Source organism: Suillus plorans, assembly GCF_016647745.1.
Source record: "Suillus plorans strain S12 chromosome Unknown HD556scaffold_31, whole genome shotgun sequence".
Lineage (NCBI taxonomy): Eukaryota > Fungi > Basidiomycota > Agaricomycetes > Boletales > Suillaceae > Suillus > Suillus plorans.
In genome coordinates this window covers 153,076-171,094 of record NW_024537415.1, presented here as the reverse complement: position 1 = coordinate 171,094, position 18,019 = coordinate 153,076, and the positions used below count along the sequence as shown (strand labels likewise).

At 48.3% G+C, this 18,019-nt stretch overlaps 7 protein-coding genes across 7 annotated transcripts; 4 read left to right on the top strand and 3 right to left on the bottom strand.

Moving 5' to 3' along the window:
• Nucleotides 1–102: 102 nt before the first annotated feature.
• HD556DRAFT_1209613 (uncharacterized protein) lies at nt 103–285 on the top strand (the record flags this gene model as incomplete). The annotated part of the gene is made up of 1 exon (XM_041296540.1): nt 103–285. A coding segment is annotated over one exon (183 nt), but the record flags the coding sequence as incomplete, so codon positions are not given.
• A 416-nt stretch (nt 286–701) lies between these two features.
• HD556DRAFT_1479395 (uncharacterized protein) lies at nt 702–2,923 on the top strand (the record flags this gene model as incomplete). The annotated part of the gene is made up of 8 exons (XM_041308586.1): nt 702–1,004; nt 1,053–1,322; nt 1,373–1,843; nt 2,002–2,088; nt 2,137–2,313; nt 2,368–2,559; nt 2,680–2,856; nt 2,906–2,923. The coding sequence occupies 8 exons, from the start codon at nt 702–704 to the stop codon at nt 2,921–2,923; spliced, it is 1,695 nt and encodes a 564-aa protein (XP_041159748.1).
• Nucleotides 2,924–3,068: 145 nt separating this feature from the next.
• On the bottom strand, nt 3,069–3,914 carry HD556DRAFT_1238057 (uncharacterized protein; the record flags this gene model as incomplete). Its single annotated transcript, XM_041297947.1, has 1 exon — nt 3,069–3,914. One exon carries the CDS (start codon nt 3,912–3,914, stop codon nt 3,069–3,071), a length of 846 nt encoding a protein of 281 aa, XP_041159747.1.
• Nucleotides 3,915–8,601: 4,687 nt separating this feature from the next.
• On the top strand, nt 8,602–9,447 carry HD556DRAFT_1479394 (uncharacterized protein; the record flags this gene model as incomplete). Its single annotated transcript, XM_041308585.1, has 3 exons — nt 8,602–8,630; nt 8,693–8,972; nt 9,028–9,447. 3 exons carry the CDS (start codon nt 8,602–8,604, stop codon nt 9,445–9,447), a joined length of 729 nt encoding a protein of 242 aa, XP_041159746.1.
• Nucleotides 9,448–9,920: 473 nt separating this feature from the next.
• Nucleotides 9,921–12,514, bottom strand: HD556DRAFT_1443716 (uncharacterized protein; the record flags this gene model as incomplete). The annotated part of the gene is made up of 6 exons (XM_041306658.1): nt 9,921–10,543; nt 10,600–11,214; nt 11,268–11,501; nt 11,548–12,062; nt 12,115–12,339; nt 12,390–12,514. The coding sequence occupies 6 exons, from the start codon at nt 12,512–12,514 to the stop codon at nt 9,921–9,923; spliced, it is 2,337 nt and encodes a 778-aa protein (XP_041159745.1).
• A 615-nt stretch (nt 12,515–13,129) lies between these two features.
• On the top strand, nt 13,130–13,454 carry HD556DRAFT_1216315 (small nuclear ribonucleoprotein LSM2; the record flags this gene model as incomplete). The annotated part of the gene is made up of 3 exons (XM_041296693.1): nt 13,130–13,164; nt 13,235–13,295; nt 13,347–13,454. Coding segments are annotated over 3 exons (204 nt in total), but the record flags the coding sequence as incomplete, so codon positions are not given.
• A 2,089-nt stretch (nt 13,455–15,543) lies between these two features.
• Nucleotides 15,544–17,034, bottom strand: HD556DRAFT_1308722 (uncharacterized protein; the record flags this gene model as incomplete). Its single annotated transcript, XM_041300183.1, has 8 exons — nt 15,544–15,634; nt 15,837–15,884; nt 15,938–16,202; nt 16,336–16,510; nt 16,531–16,638; nt 16,719–16,754; nt 16,826–16,922; nt 17,003–17,034. The coding sequence occupies 8 exons, from the start codon at nt 17,032–17,034 to the stop codon at nt 15,544–15,546; spliced, it is 852 nt and encodes a 283-aa protein (XP_041159743.1).
• Nucleotides 17,035–18,019: the final 985 nt, after the last annotated feature.

Below are 18,019 nucleotides of genomic sequence, written 5' to 3'. Positions count from 1 at the left end.
AGCTTCTCCCCGGAGACCTTGTTTCTGTTGGTTAGTGTCGTTTATCCGCTGGTAATATTATCTCACTGACGTATCATCGCAGCATGATAGCAGCTTTAAATGATTCCTGCTAATATTCTTCTTGTCCAAGGCACATGCATCTTTAATGAAGCTATGTTGTTGGGAGAATATACGCCGCTACTCAAGGAATCCATCCAGCTTCCCAATAGCAGAGACAGACTTGACGTCGGCAGCGCCCACAGGAACGCAGTCCTGTTCAGTGGAACGAAGGTGCTCCAAGCAAGCCCACTCAGGATTATGAATGACTCTGATGTGTCGTGTAAATGTCCAAGGGACCAGAGATCAGGGAGGGATCAGGGAGAGATCTGGTTATCTGCATTGGTACGCGTTTTAACCACAGTTCCAGATGACAATGATTCAAGTTTGCAGATGGGACATCAAACAAATATTGCGATCAAGTATGGAGGTGTATCTAAAGTATGATGAGAACGGAAGGCTCAAGCAGGAGATGATTCTTGTCATGTACGTGTATCTATTATCATCCTACCGCACATATACTCACCTTGCCTAGCAATGCCATCTGAAATGACCTGGTAAGACTAGTTCCCGCACTCCTGACGTTATTCTGTCCTTCCTATCCTTGCAGCAATACCCCAACGAATATATCCGTGGCGCTGCCTTGTGTTTCCTTCAAAAAATAGATGCAGAACTCCTCGAACTCCTCATCGCCACCTGCCGCAGCTGTCCCGAGCGCCGTCATTCCTACGTCCACGAGAACGCCGTATTCGCCGTGTACACTATCTACCGCAAATACGAACATCTCATCCCAGATGCCCCAGACAAGTACATTAGCGCTGACGTTGACAGGATACAACAAGGCTGCTTATGGTGACGAAGAATCAACAGAAGAACTGACCTTTGAGGTGGATAGCGACCCTAGGATTGTGACATCGATGAAGCTCGATGCCTACGGCGGATTGGGAGATGTTACTGGGATCTGGGAGGTATAACGTCCCACGCCTTTTGCCTTATATTACTTATCCCTATTACAGGAGTCTCGTGAGGAAGCTTTCAAATACTTCACATCGCTCGAACACAATGGCGAGTATGCGGCGGCATACACTTCGTTAGGTATATATTACTCGGAACACGCGTCACCACCTGACTCTACTCGAGCTTCGAAGTGTTTCCAGGAAACATTTGAACTTGATGCCCGTGAATCAGAGGCTGCGAGGCGTCCGGCGGAAGGCTTCGCTGACGAGCGTGAATGGGATCTGGTTGAGGTGGTGGCTCGACGTACTATAGATGGTGAAGGCGGGATGGTGCGGGTATGGGGGAAGGGGATGGCACAGCTTCGGGAAAGGATCTTCAGGTAAACGCGTGGGCATGGAAGGCTCTTAGTGTCGTGGAGCTGGTAAAGGATGTACTTATGACATTTATTTCCAACCTAACTTTATTTGGCACAGATAAGGAGGAACTATTCGGAATGTTTTTTCAAGCGGCACTCCGAGCGGATGTCGATGACCAGCTCTCATGGCTAAGACTTGGTGAAGCCTACAGTAAAGCCAACCGCCATGTTGCTGTCCTTAGGGCACTAAGTCGAGCTCACGAGCTTGAACCGGACGACTGGATGTGTACATACTTCATAGCAAAAGTCCAACGGCAAGCGGGAAGGCTTGCAGAAGCTCTTACCTCTTTCCAGTCTATACTGGATGTTCGCCCCGCTAAAGCCGGTGTCCTTTTATCTGAGCTGTCTTTTATCTCCCGTGTCAACGTCGTGTCAGTCGCCATCCGGGAAAGCCTGGGATATCGTGGAGTTGCCTGGAAAATCGCTGCTGATGCTGTTTGAGTTATCTGTAATCACTGCCTTCCCGGATGAAAACAATGTCCGCGCAGCCATGACTGTGGTCTGCGAAATCATCCGAGACTAAAGTAGCGCTCGGCTGACCGGTTCACAACTCTCTCCGGACGACCGAGTCGCCAGACTGAACACGCTCAAAGCTGCTGTCGCTGCCTACAATTACCACATCACAGCAGGCTCTTCCGAAACCGCTCGGAGCAACATGCGTATATCAAGGGGATACCAAGGTTGGTGGGATACACGCCCCTGTTACAATCTCAACTCAACCTATCTAGAACGCGGCTAAGATCGGTCTCCTATACTTATACCATAACGACGTTAACTTGGCCACCCAAGCATTTACGAAGGCGCAAACTCTTGATCCGGGTTATACCATGACTTGGATGGCCAAGCATTACGAAGTGGACGTTCGTACATTACTCGAGCACGCAGTCAGCATGACAGCAGACGTGGTAAATATACCCCGCCGCCTCATATGTGCATAAGCAACTGACACGTGGTTCAAGCCTATGGCAGACCTGCAATTTGACTTGCGCGTTCTTGTTACCATAAACGATTCAAATACAGTTCGTGCACCCACTACAGATCGCCTTTTAACTCCCTTCTTCTTCCTCGGGTGCCATTCCAAACGCTGCCCGGCTGATGCCTGCGACCTCCATATCTTCTTATTTGCGAATTCCCCGAAAAACTTGAACAGGGTGTAGAGTACGTAGGTCATGCAATTACTCTTCTAGAAGCATCATACGAGGAGAAGGAGGATCCCATAGTTTAATTTGTCGTCGCACACTAACATTGCACGGCTCCATCTTGGATTGCAGGACTATGAAGGATCATTAGCATCTTTCGAGAATGCTCTGGGTCTACTTCCTGAAGATGTCGAGCGGGAATCGCTGATTTGGTCAGCATCTTTCAAGATGGGTGATCTTCAGGCCGTCATGGCAGCGTTCCAAGCTGCTTTGGAAAGTGTCGCCGACGATCGTGTTCTCCGAGGACAGGTCATTGTTCTACCGGCACGGATGATGTGGACCATTAATGCAATGTCAGCGATTCCAAGTCAACTAATATTTAAGCAGCGTCCAATGCCGCGCAGTCAACATTTGAGATATGTACAACAAAACTATGGTACAAAAATTAGCACCGACGATCGTAAAAATGAACTTCTAATCACATCAGAGAAGCTTGACATTCAAAATAGGGGCGCTTACCTTCAGTCCTCTGCCGAGGCGACCAGCTGGTCTATAACTTCCCTATCCTGCGCAAAGGGAATAGGAAATAGCTGACCAGACTTGTCATTGATGTTTTCTCCCGATCTCCATCCTTCGCATGACTCATTCTCAGCGAGGGAGAGTAGGGAGGTCCCCTCTGACTTCTTGAACATGCCAGAAAAGCGAGCTATCTTGCAAAGAAGGTGTTCAGAGAATATTGTGGAAAACGCCAGGTCAAGTTTGTCAGAGGGGTGAAGACGCTGTTCCAGATGGGAATGAAAGCACTGGAAGGCGGTCTGCCCAAAACTGGGACCCCTGGGATCAATATTGAAACCAAGTATCTTGAGTCCCTGGAAGGCGCCTAACATCCTATTTCCCGCAATCCAAGTGCCCATCTCCGCCGGTGTGGGAGGATCACATATTCCTAAAGCTACAAGATTATTGCAGAATTGGAAGGGTGTTAGGCCGGAAGAAAAGCAACGGAGTTTTTGTTGAAGAATCCAGTCTCTGGCGCAGACCCAAGGAAGCCGGAGTTCTGTCATTGTCCGCGGGTCTTTGTAGGCCACGGGGCCCAGAAATTGGATCCAGTTGTTCTGTATTTTTTGGGAGAATATCGGTGTGAACTTCTCCTTAGTTGTGGGGTAGGGCCCTCCTGAGCTCCGGGTTGATCGCACACCAAAGTGTGCTGAGGGCTGGCCCCATATTCGGGAGTTGAAAAATGGTCCCTCGCTGTTATTGGCGTTGTAGCTGGCTCTCTCATATAGAGCTATGCAATCATCCAAAGATGAAAACTTCAGTTCGTGATCTTGAACAAATTGGCCAGTAAGGTAGCCGTGCCCGCAAGCCATATAGGCCAAAAGATTGGATATTCCCACAGAGGTGGTGACGTGGGATGGCGGAAAGGTTTGGGCCAACATGCGTGAATAGTCGCTATCCATGCGAAGAATATTGACATGATCCAGATTGGTAGTGCTCTGGATGGACTTCTGTCCTTGACTAGGCCGCAAGCCACGCATGATTCGGTCAATGCAGGAGGAGCCAGGCACATGGTTCCTCTTTTTGTTAAGAGCTTCGCGGATCAGCAGCGCTGGAATGCTGTATGGAGAAGTTTGAGAGGGGGGAAGAAGGACCTGAGAGGACAGGGCAGTTTTATCCAACCGCCGGGGTAGGAAGGTCACTGGGGGAGAACTCTGTGATAGAATATGCAGGAATGGATTATGACGGGAAAAGCGCCCCGATCGGTCTCCAGCTTTCTTCACAAATTCCCATACTGCATCTCCTAAGACATGAGCAGCGTTGATTGTAACAGAATGGACACAGCCACTTAGCCAGATGTCCAGGGATGCAAAGGCAGCAACGGGATCCCGGTGGATGATGGAGCCAAAATCAACATCAGTCAAATTTGTGCGGAAAATGCGGCGAGGGGCTTGCAGAAGAGACTTCCATTCCAAAGAGGTCAGAATGCTATCATCCCAATCGAATCTCTTTACTATGGCAGATAAAAAGCCGCCTTGGAAAAATCTGTATCAGTCAAATCGATTTTGCTGCCCTTTGAATAGAAGTCACCTCGAATTAAGAATCTGCCCCGGATTTGCTCGGGCTTATTGGCATGTATTCTCCCGTTATTGAAATACTTGTCAGATTCCAAGATGTGCTCCAGGATGAGTGCATCGAAGATAAAGTCAACGAAGCACTGCTTTGCTACCTTGGGGATCTTGGCTGCGTCCACATGGCAGGGCAAAATTTTGGGAAGCTGAAGCAGGCCTGTCGTCCCATCCTTAACATAGAAGCCGTGGATTTGGGGATTCAAGGTGCGAAGCTCTTCCAGTTGGTCATCTGAAACTAAGTCAGACGGTGTGCGTCTTGATTGACCCTGATTCTTTGCTTTGCATAAAGCCTGCAGGTATTCATAGATGCGAAGAACCAAGGGGGAGTATTGAGGGCTCATGCTTTTCAAGCTACTTTCTCCATGGTTTGACCGGAGGCAGTTGATGAGTTTATCTGCAATTGCAGGGCCAGTCTCCATATACCAGTTGTATACCGTCAGGTACAGCCGGCCGGTCTCCCAGAGCAAGGCCCTCAACAACAACTCATGCTGGTCCGTTTCCCTGAGCAATGCTGAAATGCTTGCAGCTGCTTTGTGAGCATGATCGATAGTCATCTTGGCTGTCTCGTCACTCCAAACGTCCAGTCTAAGGCCTGCAACCCGATCATTAAGGCGGGCATTGTGAGATAGTGCATTAACAGCGTCTTGAGTAGAGGCTGGACCAAATGTTTTGGCAGTCTGAGCGAGTGTGAAGTTAGCAGACTGTGTGCTTTCAGCTGCAGTTTCCAGGTGACTGGCATCAATCATATGAGTCAGAGTTTGCAGCGCTGCTGATCCAGAGTCCAGCGGAATGAAATTTCTCTTCTCACTAGAGTGACGCTCTTTTGTGAGATTCTCTTTGTAGGCAGCAAGAATATCCGAGCAATCTCTGCAATAGAGGTCAATCGCTACTTGCCTCAGATGGGAGACTGGTAACTTACTGTAATTCTTTTTCTTCATAGTGGCAGTCATCCTCAGGTCCGAACCCTTTCCATCTTACGCGATATAATATTAAACCATCCTGTTTTTTAGTTAGCTTCAAAAGTGAGTTCATAGCACCTAGACGATTTACCTCAACAAAAATTGAGTCAACGATGTCCTGAACTTCAAAGTTCTCCTGAAAAGCTTCCTCGGATTCGTCATCACTCAGAGACTCCGAGTCGGACTCAGACCCAGATTCAGACAGTCTTTGGTGCAATCTCCTCTTTTTCCGGATGGGTTGCTGAGACTTCTGGGCCATAATTGAACCATTCTGTTTACTAGGTAGAGACAGAGGAGGCTTCTTGCGCTTTGAAGATGAAGGACCCGGCGATGCGGGGTGATTCTGGGAGCTAATTGCAGCGATGCTCTTACGGGCAGGTACAGCAATCCGGCCCCGCTGAGGAGGAACCATAGGATCCTTGAATGCATGGACTCGAAATCGCTGGAGGTCCGGCTTGCTCAGAGTGATGCAATACTCTTCATCGACAATCTTCCGCATATAGTGGTATTTTGCCCTCTTCAGCTTCAAGTATTCTTGATCGTGTAGGCGATGAAGAGGCATTGGAAATGTCTGAGGATGGTTGGAGGGAAACGTTTGGGCAGATACACAGTTGTAAAATGGGGAGGGAGAGATTCTTGCCTTGACATTCATATTCCAGGCCTGCATCATGCTCTCCCTAGATATCCGTTCATCATAACTGTCTCCTAGGATAGTTTTGCCATTGTCAATATAATTCTGGGGTTGCGTCCTCTCCGATTCTCCAACAACTGGATCACAGGCATTGCCATAAACAACATCCTTGCTACTGTATACGCTGCAACGGGATGTGCGTCGGAAGGCTGCTCGAGGAATATATGACACATATACTGCACGGTTCTCAGCGCTAGTGAGGTCCCATGGTTTCTGGAGTTGAGAACTGAACTCCTGTTCCCAGATCTCAAACCCACAGTAGAGTTGGTCTCTTGAGATACTAGGATCAAGACAGGGGGCACATCCAGAATGAATATCGTTTCCCTTGAATATGAGAAAGACAACCAGGGTGTTTAGTTCTCGAACATAAAGGCCAGGGCGACCCAGGCAAAATGCACCTGGGTCACTGCCTAGTACAGGATAACTGGTTAGATAAACATATAAAATAGTATGAATACAAACCTGGTGGAAGCCGCAATAACATGGTCACTAGAGTATGAGTCATGGGATCATCACCAGCATCTACGTGCCAGGATCCCTGAGCACCGCCAATGGCTTCTTCAAGAGCTCCTCCAGAATCCATGGAAGAGATATTTAGCTGGCAGCCTACAGGGCCTACCCCTCCTCCTCCAAAAGTGAATACATTGTTCTCTGCCATAACATATTCCAGTATATCCCATTCATCGGCAGAGACACTCAGGGGTAGAATGAGATTGTATAGATTGTGAAGTATCTTCAGAATGTTGCCGATTTGACTACGGGCTTCTCGTGTATCGGTCTGCACAGCAGGTGCTAGTGTGCCCTGGCCCTGGCCCTTTATGACAGTACTAGCAAGGTTGTAAGAACCTTCATACGAGCCTGCCAACGGTCGTGAGGATCGGTCATTGCGCTTGAACTCTGGCAACTTGTAGACTGCAGGAGTGCTGGAGGCTGGACCTGCATCCCCCCACGTCAGCAATTGCAGTTCATCCACAAGCTGGTGTATAACAGCATATTTTGGATAGGTCCGGAGAGATTCCAGGGTATGGGCACAACCCACAGTAACGATCTTTCCAGGGTCCCCACAGACCTCGTAGACGTAGGGAATGCCCATTTCCATTTTCACCATGCCAGGAATTGACTTTAGCATAGCCTTGCCATTGACAAATTGGGGCTGGGATACATTAGGCGGTGTGGTGATTTTACAGTATCGATCCCGGAGGTGCGGTGCATCACGAGGATGGTAGGTGGCAGCATACCGATACTGGCGACGAAACCGATCATCAGGAAGTGAGTTTAGCACATAAGGGGGGGCTTGTGGATAACACCATGAGTCAGGTGGTTTTGCGGCCTCAGGAGGTAGGACAGTGTTGTTGGTAGGTTTGTGTTGGGATGATAACAGTAACTCCAGAGGCCACTTCAATGCGATGTTGGAATTCCAGGGTGGGTCAAGGGACAATGAGTTGCGGGAGGTGCCATACATCAGTGTTAGTAGTTCGTCGTCGGACAGAATGTGCAAGTCAGGGAATTTGATTATTTCTGCATATGGGGAAAGTGAGATTAGTACTTGATTCTTGAAAGGTAGGAAACAACACGCACCCTCAACTTCAGCAACTCTTTCACCTTCAGCTCCTTGAGTTTGGTTGGACATCGTTAGATATCTCCTGAAAGATGATCACTCAGCACTCAGGGGTCGTACAGGGACAATAACAGAAAATCCAAACACACAGGTTTCAAGTGTCCAGTTACTACCTATTTGTTCAGGATTACCAGGTTCAGAATTTCAAGTCACAGCAGGGAGTCACAGCTGGGATCAGATCGATTGGTTCAGCGCCAGGATTGAGCGACGTAGAGAGGGGTAGAACGAAATGAACTGGTGTGGTCACGTGATCGAGAAAACGTGGCACTTTTTCCTTGAGTGACGTCACCACTCAAGGAAAAAGTGCCACGTTTTCTCGATCACGTGACGATTGAATACTAACGTCGGATATGTCCTTACGTCGTTTGAATCGACTTAACTTAGCCCAAGATCGCGTTGTACTTTCGACACGTCAATGAAAAACTCCCCACTGTATGATTGGTGAGTGCCCTCTGTTCTTGAACTGCTATACTTGATCAACGTCTGCCTTGTAGTCCGCACGCTTCTTCATTACTTCAACTCTATCCCTACCAGCCGGCAAACCCAGATTGACGTCCTGACCGATAACATTGAGTGGTCGAAGCGTATATTCCTCAAACATAGTTTGGAGATTCGACCTGTTTCTTACTGAAGTACACCTACTCGACAGTCGCGTCTACCATGGCATTGGATGCCTCTCGAAGTCCAAGGTTAGTCCTTCAGGCATCATCCGGGTATTCCATTTGTGCCCTTACGTCCGTGAAATGCAAAGGCTGCCCTCACTCGATGTTTTGGATGCACCAGCACCTTTCTCACCTGCTTCGACAAATGGGAGACCTTTGCCGCCAGGTCTTGTCCCGTTTTTCAGTCGCCATGCATGGAGAAACTCGTTGTCCGTGATCACGGGCTCATCAAATGGCGTTGATATCACAATCGATGTTCTTGATGCCGAGCCGCCACGAGCAGGTGATGACTGGAAGAGCTTAGCCGGTGGCTTCCTTGGTATTAGTGCAGGATCAGACCCAAGTGAACAGAGAACCATGTTTGGAACCGTAAGTTTGAAGACCGCCGTTGAGAATCTTGGACTAACGAATTTCGCTGATCTAGCCCCAAGTCATCCATCAAGGGAATCCCTTGGTCTCAGAGCGAAGGTCTTTGCACTCTATGCATTCGCACCTAAGCCCCTACTCCGCACGTTCATCTTCAGGCTCAGCGCTTGCATCCTCCGCCCGTGTTTTCAATCTCTCAGGGTCCAATTCCTCTCGTCCTTCTGCAAATTCCGCCCACTCACGCATAGCGACCGTGTCCTTTGCGTTGCTGAACTTTAGTCGATCGTTTGGTCCTATCCCGCCATCTGTGAGCACGTTTGGACACGCAGATCCCTCGCGGTACATGCCACACACTACTGAGGAATACAAGGACCTGTTCGCGGAGCCAGGCAGCCGCACATCGATTGGTCCTATGCCCTCATTCTCTGCTCGTTCCAATGATCCGGAGTGTGGGTGGCACGACTGCAACGAGCGATGATACGGAGGCGACGAGGACGACTGTTACTTCTGGCTCTGAGGACGCGACGAGCATGCCTACGCCGTGGTTTCAAGAACGAATGAGGGCTGAGATTTAGAAACCAGGCGCTATAGGACATGTTCTCTTCCAAGCGCTGGGGTAGAGCTATTCTATAGATGCGATGTTTTTCCTTGCTTATTTCAGCTATATCGTTGCTTTCGTCGTACATTTTGCGATACCTATCATACTTAATCTTCTACGTTCGTTACGACTGCGGAAAATTACGATTACCTCCTTACTGTTGTTGAACAAGGTCGACTTGCTGCTCGTAGGATATGGGAACGTCAAATTTAGGGACCATCGCCACATCTCTTCCTGTCTTGGTCTATGAGTGATGTTGTCGGACGCCAATTAGCGATTGAGGGTCCAGCTTGTAATGATGACGTTAATGCTGAATATGTGATATTACATACGTAATTGGAGCGAGGAGAATATCACTGTACGCTGTTGCTGAGCTGAACCCAGGCCTCCGTGTGGGTAAATAAGTCGAGAAATTCGAGGTCATCTAATTCAAATTCCTCCGCCATGATCAGCCTATCGACTCCTGCCTGTCGTCGCATCTTGTATCCAATGGTTTCTCGACGATAGGCGTCTGCTTTAAGCAACTGTAAACAATCCATCACCAACTCCCACATACGTTGGTCCACGGTGAAGGATTCGTACTGCAAAAAGTTGGTCTGAAAGAATGACTTCTTCTCACCACAAGTCTCGGCATCTACGGTTGCCCATTCATCGAAAGGGCGAGATTTCCGTGATAATAGTCGCCCATCCTTGTAACGCAAAGAGACCCAGACGAGAACCCACATGAACGACTCGAGATCATGACGATACAAATGTTTGACTTCGCCTCGTTGGCCCTTTTTGCTGAGAAGATCAAGTGCCATGAACGGTATTGTCCCCGTGCGCTCGTTGCCCTGAGGACCCAGCGCAGTCGCCAACGAGGATAGATCGTAATCGTTTAAGACGCCCATCAAGACGGTTCCGTTCCGGTACCACATCATGTTACCAGGGCTGACATCTCGGTGGTAGACTCCTGCTTGCCAGAGAGCATAATGGCCTACAAAGCACAACATTTCAACCAATGGAGAGAGGCAGATACAATGAGCCACATACACATGATGCATTGCCGCCACGCGTCGAAGAACTCTGTGCCTTTGAGCTCCGTAATGGGCTTGAGCTTGCGGAATACAAGGATGTAGAGCACACGACTACCCTTCGCTGGTTCTGAAACACCGAGCGCTTCTCTGATTTTGGACGTAGGATCCTTGAATTTGTGGTGCCATAGTAGGTGAGGAACATGGCCCTTCACGGCATCTTGCTCTTCCGCAATCTCGTAGACCTTCTTTAAAATGTCTGGCTCGCTAGCGCGTTGCTCCTCCGCCCAAAAGACTTTAGCCACCATGCCATCTTTCGCAATCTCTGGGTTGTCCTTGGAGAGTTTTGCGCTAGTGACAGGAAACACATTAGTGGCGCGTCCCTTGAGTCCGTAGTGCGCCACTCTGTCTTTGTGACTCGTATGAAGCTCGAGATCTACGCCATCAATCATGAGTTTGTGAGAATCATTCTTCTCATCGTGCTTGAAGTCCGTGTTTCGACCCCAATGGACAAGGCTGAATCGTTGGAACGCATATAACAACACCATGAATCGTGGGAGGTCTTGGATGAAGTTGATACCGGAGCACTGAATAGTCCCCTGTCGATCATAATGCCAGACCCAGACCATCTCATCTATAAAGACGATGATAAGAGCATAATCGATATGAAGAGACCAAATAACACACCGACAACGACGAGATTGACAAGATGTTTGACAGCAACATTGGCAGCAAACATTTCGGCAGCGTATAACCCTGTTTGGACAGTCACATCTAGCTTGGGTTCCGGGTCGGGTTCCGTGTCGTCGTCAGTCTTGGCGCGCTTGCTGGCGGATTCCAAAGTTTCGGCGGCCTTGCGCTTGCTGGAGTCGTTGGATGGATTTTGAGAGCTTACAGCAAGACGAGGCGAACGTCGTACAGCTGAGCTGGTTTAGTTTGACATCCGGGTCGTAAATGCACCACTTACGTCGTTCAGCGTCGGGTACTGGCAGGGTTGCTGGGGTCTGGACAGAGTCTACCGCTGCAATCGCAGGCGTGTTGGTCTCAGAAGGTTCCACGCGCCGATATTCTGGATGGGTAGGCTTATACGGGGTCACTTCATAAGAAAGGGGACACTGTGAAAGCTTTTTCGTCGGTCTCTTGAACTCGATACAAGCTAGCACATCTTTCCAAAAGAGTTGCTTTTTCGGCTTTGTGGCTGCACTGATGAGCTTGTAATCATCGGCGCCCATATCGCGATTCTCCTCGGGCAAGCCAGCGAATGCGCATGCGTAAGGAAGAATAACAACGTCGGGCTTCCGTTTCGATGTGCGGTCCTGGTGATCTTGGTGGATAGGATGATCGTTCACTTGAAAAATGATGTCAAGGTTGGAGGGCGTATCAAGCATTCCCTTGACTTGGAGTCCTGCAAGGCATGTAAATGCGATGTTTGAAGCTTGAACAAAAGGCCCGTAGGATGTAGTTTCAACTCGCTCCGACGCGCTGGCGATTTCTATGAGCATGATGGCACCTCAATCAGCAAAAGAGCACTCACAAGCTGTCGAGGGCTTCCTTGATGCGAGAAGGATGAAACCTATCTGCAGCTGGCATCTTGTTGAGAACGCGCGCAACCTCCTTGAGACACTTCTGCAGGAGATCGGGTTGTTTAGCCTCGGGCCTGCGAGATACGTGCTGTAGGAATAACTGTAGCATGTCATCTACAGGGCACGTCTGAGCCTGCTCAATGTCGCGCTCTATCCATGGGCGGAGATTGTTGACACTTGAGTGAATGTTAGCGCCACTCAGATGTAACTTGAAAGGTGCTCTCACTTGACACCGAGCAAGCCAATGTGATTACTGATAGCAGACCCCCCACGGCTGTTTGGGGTAGATTGCTGTCCTGTAGGCGCGTGAGCTGATACATTGGCGCGTGGCGGGGTCGACAATGGGGGCATGGAACGGGTGTTACGAATCGCGATATGGGATAAACGAGTGGGTGAGCTCGTGAACTTGGGAGGACGGGACTGAGTACTGAGTACTGAGTCACGGTGGAGACATATATGTATATTGATGTGGTTTGTACGCAGAAACAACAGAATTGACAAATGACGCTATATGTGGAAACTCGTGCCTGATTATAGCTACACGTCTCGAGAACGACCGTCCACAATAAGAATAACAGTTGAAGAAAACAAAAGAAAACCGAAGACCAGAGGAATCAAATAACATATGCATCAGTGATTGATTCATCATATCGCAGAGCGAGCGCGGGACGTTGTCGAATGTTTGTTAAAAGTAGCCATTACTATTATAGGAAGATGCACAGCACATAGTGTTTGCAATTGTTCCAACACGATCCTCTACCCTCTAGGAGGATTTCTCACAGTGCCGCGTCACATATGCCTCATCAACAGGCGCATCACAAGTCACGACCGCGTCAACTTCACCACACAGTTTTGAAACTCGGTCAGAGCATCTTCAAGTGATACCCAGATGTAGACCTGGGCCTGGGACCTGAAGCTTGAAGTCTGCGTAGACTTGCGACTTGGCAACAAAAAGATTTATCACGTCTCTCAATTACGGGAGTCTTGAAGTCGGTAAACCAGTCAGTATCGTAGTTCCAATCTCAGCATAGATCCAATGTCATTAATGATGCACTCCCATTCTTTACCCAGATTTCTCAATATCCGTTTAGACTTGATCAATGTACTAGACGAGTCGAGACACCCGCACATGGTGCTTAATGGTCGCTTTCTATCCGGTTTCCATATTCATTTCTATTTCTAGATGATGGTGAAAAACTGCTTTATCCGTGGTTCCGTTGTGAGGTATGTGCAGCTCCTTGCAGAACACGTCGATACTCAGTTGCTGGAGGACGCGACGCGACGGGGTATGAAGTTTCATGCAATGAATCCTTCCAATACTTATCGGCGACGCTACAGAGGTTGCTGTTCAAGCAAAACGGTGACGAACGTGCCCCGTCTACTGAAGGCAGAGCTCTGCCTATGGATGGCATCGCAGCACTCGACATTCTAAAGGAATCCACACAACAGGTACATTATCGGATGATCAGGTATTGAGCCTCTTTTTACATACGTGTACATTATCCTACGTGATATTACAGCGATTCCTGTGCTCGAACATAAACCAAAGTCTGTTTCGTGATTGACCGGGTTCCAGCTTGATGGGTTTTTGTGCACTTCTTTGAGAATGTATTGGTTGTGTAAGAGCCGATAATGCCTGAGTGGTCTTTGCTTCTGCAATGTTTTGATTCAGCGCTACCGATGTCAGGATGGTCGACGCAGCGTCTCTTTCCCCTTGCATAAGCAACGAAGGTGCGACTTCTCGCCTCATCTGCAGATTTGAAGGCTTGACATGAAGGGCTTTATGGGCGCGCTTATATATTGTATAGGCTTGCTTTCTCCAAAGCCCAGGTCGAGAGTGGGAAGGTCATCAGCGCTGCGACCTCCGTCCATATCAATGTGAGCGACTCTCATCTACTCCGAAATTGCTAGCACCAACGCAAGCCATATGCAGAACAGCGAGAAAATAATCCTGACAGAAGCCAACGATGTCTATTATTTCTCTGTAAGTCTGGCTTCCGCTGATCTTCATCTCGACCACTAACGAATACCTCGTGTAGCCCCCTCAGGCCAGGAGCTACCATACAAGCACCGGAGCATCCGTTACAGTTTCCTTGTTAAATATTTTTATTATTTGTCTACTGCGCTATCGTCTAATTATATGTGCAGGACTATCTACTATGACACGAAATACAAAGCACCCTTCGCTCATCAAAAGGCAGCTACTGAAGAGGGCGGCACACCTTCCTTTCCGCTCCACCTGAGACAGAAGACTATGAAGCTGGTCTGACTGTCATTGGAGAATTCAATACGGTGGAGTCATTCTGCCGGTACTTCAATTGGCTGAAACCACCCTCCAAACTCCAACTACCACATTTTTAAAATCGGGATGGTTTCTTACAGGGACCCATGTGCAACTGCATTAACCGGCCATACACGCCAGCAATTTTTTTGTTGTAACCAGGACGTGCGATGAAATGTCGGGCGTTCAATGTAACAGGTGCGTTAGCGAGGTGATTAACTAACCGAAATTCTATGCATAATACTATTAACGACACAGCGTAGAAAATTGGCAGGGGGCCTGACACGAGTGGCCCAGACGACGCGAAAAGTAGACACAGCTTAGCTATGCTACACGACACTCTACTTGCTCACCACAGCCTGCACCAAGCACCCATCTCCTCACGTGCTTCTTCGGACCTACATCGAATGCACGCGGCGATTTTGTAGCGGGTCGAACTCGAAGACATGTCCATCGGAGGTTGATATCGCGACGACTGCCCAGGAAGAGGACGAGGAAGGGAGGAACGAGTCGAGAGAATACGAGCGCGGAAAGCTCTGGCAGATTTCAGAATACGACATCTACTGGCAGGATGCTGCAAGATGGGACGATATCGAATTCGAAACAGGGTGGAGAAAACATATGAAATGGAGGGGGAACGCAGCCTTCTGTCAAACTTTCTCGCCGCCATCGAAGTAGTTCCATCAGATGTACAAAGATCATCCCCGAGGCTCTAGTTGCAAACATCTGTGCGAAGCACCAGCAATCAAGCTGTGAAGCGATAACGCATGTGAAGCACCTTAAAATACGGTCTAAATGAAACAGTGCCCAACTTCCTCAACTCCAATCTAAACGCCCACTTATCGCTGGTAATTTGAGTACTGAGTGTGTCTAAGTTTCTCACGAGTCACACTCTGGGCTCTTCTGCAACGTATACATCTGCTCACAAGCAACTTTGGATACGCTGCAAGATCTCTGTGCATTTTCCGATACGCAACTCCTGCATAAATCGGCTTCTGTGCGAGTACCGGATTATTATAGTGCAGAAGTTGTCTGGTAAGTGACGGCTTGTGGGTTTATATTAGCGAGAGCGGAAGTCAAAGAAGATAGCCAGGTTGATTCACCAGGAACATTTGCCGTCACCAGACGACTCGTAGTGTTTATAGTAGCAACTCAGGAAATATAATAATGTCTCTTCACCCTCGACAATGCTGTGTGCAAATGACCATGAGCATTGAGCAAAGGGAGTCAAGCGTCAAACAAGGAACTGGATGTCTTACTGATGTTGACAATCATGAAATGCACTAGTTGCATATGCGGGTCACAGAGGAAACTGTCTTCGATTCTATAACGGTAAAGTGTCCGTCGTATGCGCTATCTCAATGACGACATGTTGCATATATTCTCGCTTACTCTTTTTCCTTTACTTGTTCTTTGTAGGTCGGTACGTTCTGCATCATTCTATACCATTTGGTTCATTAGCAGAGAACGAGAAGACAAATTCTATTACTCACTTGTCTATAGCAGCGGTTACTGTCATATAGTCTTTGCGTTCAAGGGCCAATGCTTGTCCTTCTTGCGTGCCTTTGAAAACCAAGTACGGGCATAGTGACGTTCCATGTAATTTTCTGTCATACATGACGTGGATGACGTGAGGTTCATCGACTTGCTCATCGCCTATGGTAATTTGGTACTGTTTGATGTCCGCAATATCCTTGAAAAACTGGTTAGGTCTTGTAAGGGTAAATGTGCCGTTATGTCCGTCTTTGATGGTTACTTCTAAGAAACCGTTTGGTTTGGTTGGGGCAAATAAGCAGCCCATGATTAAGTGCTCAGTGGATGTGTTGGTTTGACTGGACATGCTGTGGAGAGTTGAGTGAGTAGGTGTGCTGTGATGATATATCTTAAATACCTTCTTGTTTGAAGTCTTTTTGGTGTAATGATCCTTTGAAACGGATGGTTCGGCTGTTCCATAATTTTGGTGCGGGTTTCAGTTTTGCGGGATGTACATTGACGTCACTTATGACATCATGTGATGTTTGTGTCTGGTTTTGGTCGGGCTCCAGAGTCCAGAAGCCTCGTTCGGGCTGGGTCAAGCACCACTCACACTACAACGGGTTCTCCCAAACATCTTCGCAATGTTTGTACTAATATCAACATCCACACTGTTTGCCGCATCAAGGCCCACTATCAGTGCCGCTTCAAGGGGGCAGAACTGGAATCCAGAAAAGCTACTACTAGGCAGAACACGTACCGGTGAACTTCGACTCAAGAATTACGAGCAAATATGCTTACCGAGAGGTGGTTGACGTTGAGGTCTTTGGCACTAATCTAGTTGATGCGTTCAGGGACTTGTATTTCCCACTCTGTTGGGAGCCGATCTAATACTTCGGAGTACTAACAGGGTACTGCACACTCATTCTAAGTTTGCCGAATGTGACTGGCCTACTGGGTACCACGATGACATCTGATTTTGCAGGATAGTGGATCCGGTATTCTCTGAACCGAAATCACAGAGAAGAGAGCTCTACGCAGCGGTCGTTGACAACCATGACAACCTCATATCTCTACACACCTACAACGCTCCGGAAGACCATGAAACCGCGTCCATGGGTGCCATTCAAGCCTCATGAAGACCCGTCAAAGACCCATACCTGCCTTTCAAACACAGGTACAACAACTTACTCGGCATTTACAATATCAGCATGCATATCATACCTGCAGCTAATCCCAGAGTCACTCTAAATATTCCAGTGCCCGGGTCACCTCCTTGCTCTTCGAAAAGACCCGAGAGGGATATCAAGAAACTAGAGCTTGAACTCATGAAACAGGCCCGGCAAGGGGAGGACAGCTATTCCGGGGTTACGGACGAAAGGCTGCTGTGGAATTGTGTCGACCGATATGTGCAAAAGGACAGGGAGGACAAAGTCAGAACGAAGGGGATCGCTTTGTTCCTTGTGCATGCAACGGGTTTTCCGAAGGAATTGAGTCTTGTGATGCCTGTTCACGCGTACTAGGAATCTAATCCAATCGTGTTTTAGATATGGGAGACCATCCTGTGCTATCTACTAGCTGCCTGTGGTGTCATAGACGAGATATGGTCTTGGGAGTCCGTGCAACATGGGGACTCTGCTCTGTTAAACGGACAGAATCTCAGTGGTAGCTGTGAGATGATGTTCCTCAGACCTCCCGCTTGGATTTAATCGAGAACAGTTGATTGGACTGTGAATGCGAGAGATATTGCGAACTTTCTCGTCAACTACATGCAGAAACATCTTCTCTTCCCATCCAACTCCATCGACTTCTTGCATCCATCATGAATCACGTCAAAAGAGTGGCTTCTCCTCCCGGACCTTGGTCGTAGCAGGACGCTCGTATGTTCAGTGTATGTCATTGGCGGTTCAGAAACCTGCCGAATCTCACAATATCGCACAGGACGTTCGCTGCGTTGCATTTTCCTACCTTATTCTCCTCGGTGATCCTCGTCGACGCGATGATTAATACTTACCAAGAATTTATGTGGGAGCACACGCAGTACTTAGTTGGGGCTAATTTGTTATGTCGCAGTCAATGGCCATCACGGCGATTGAACTTTA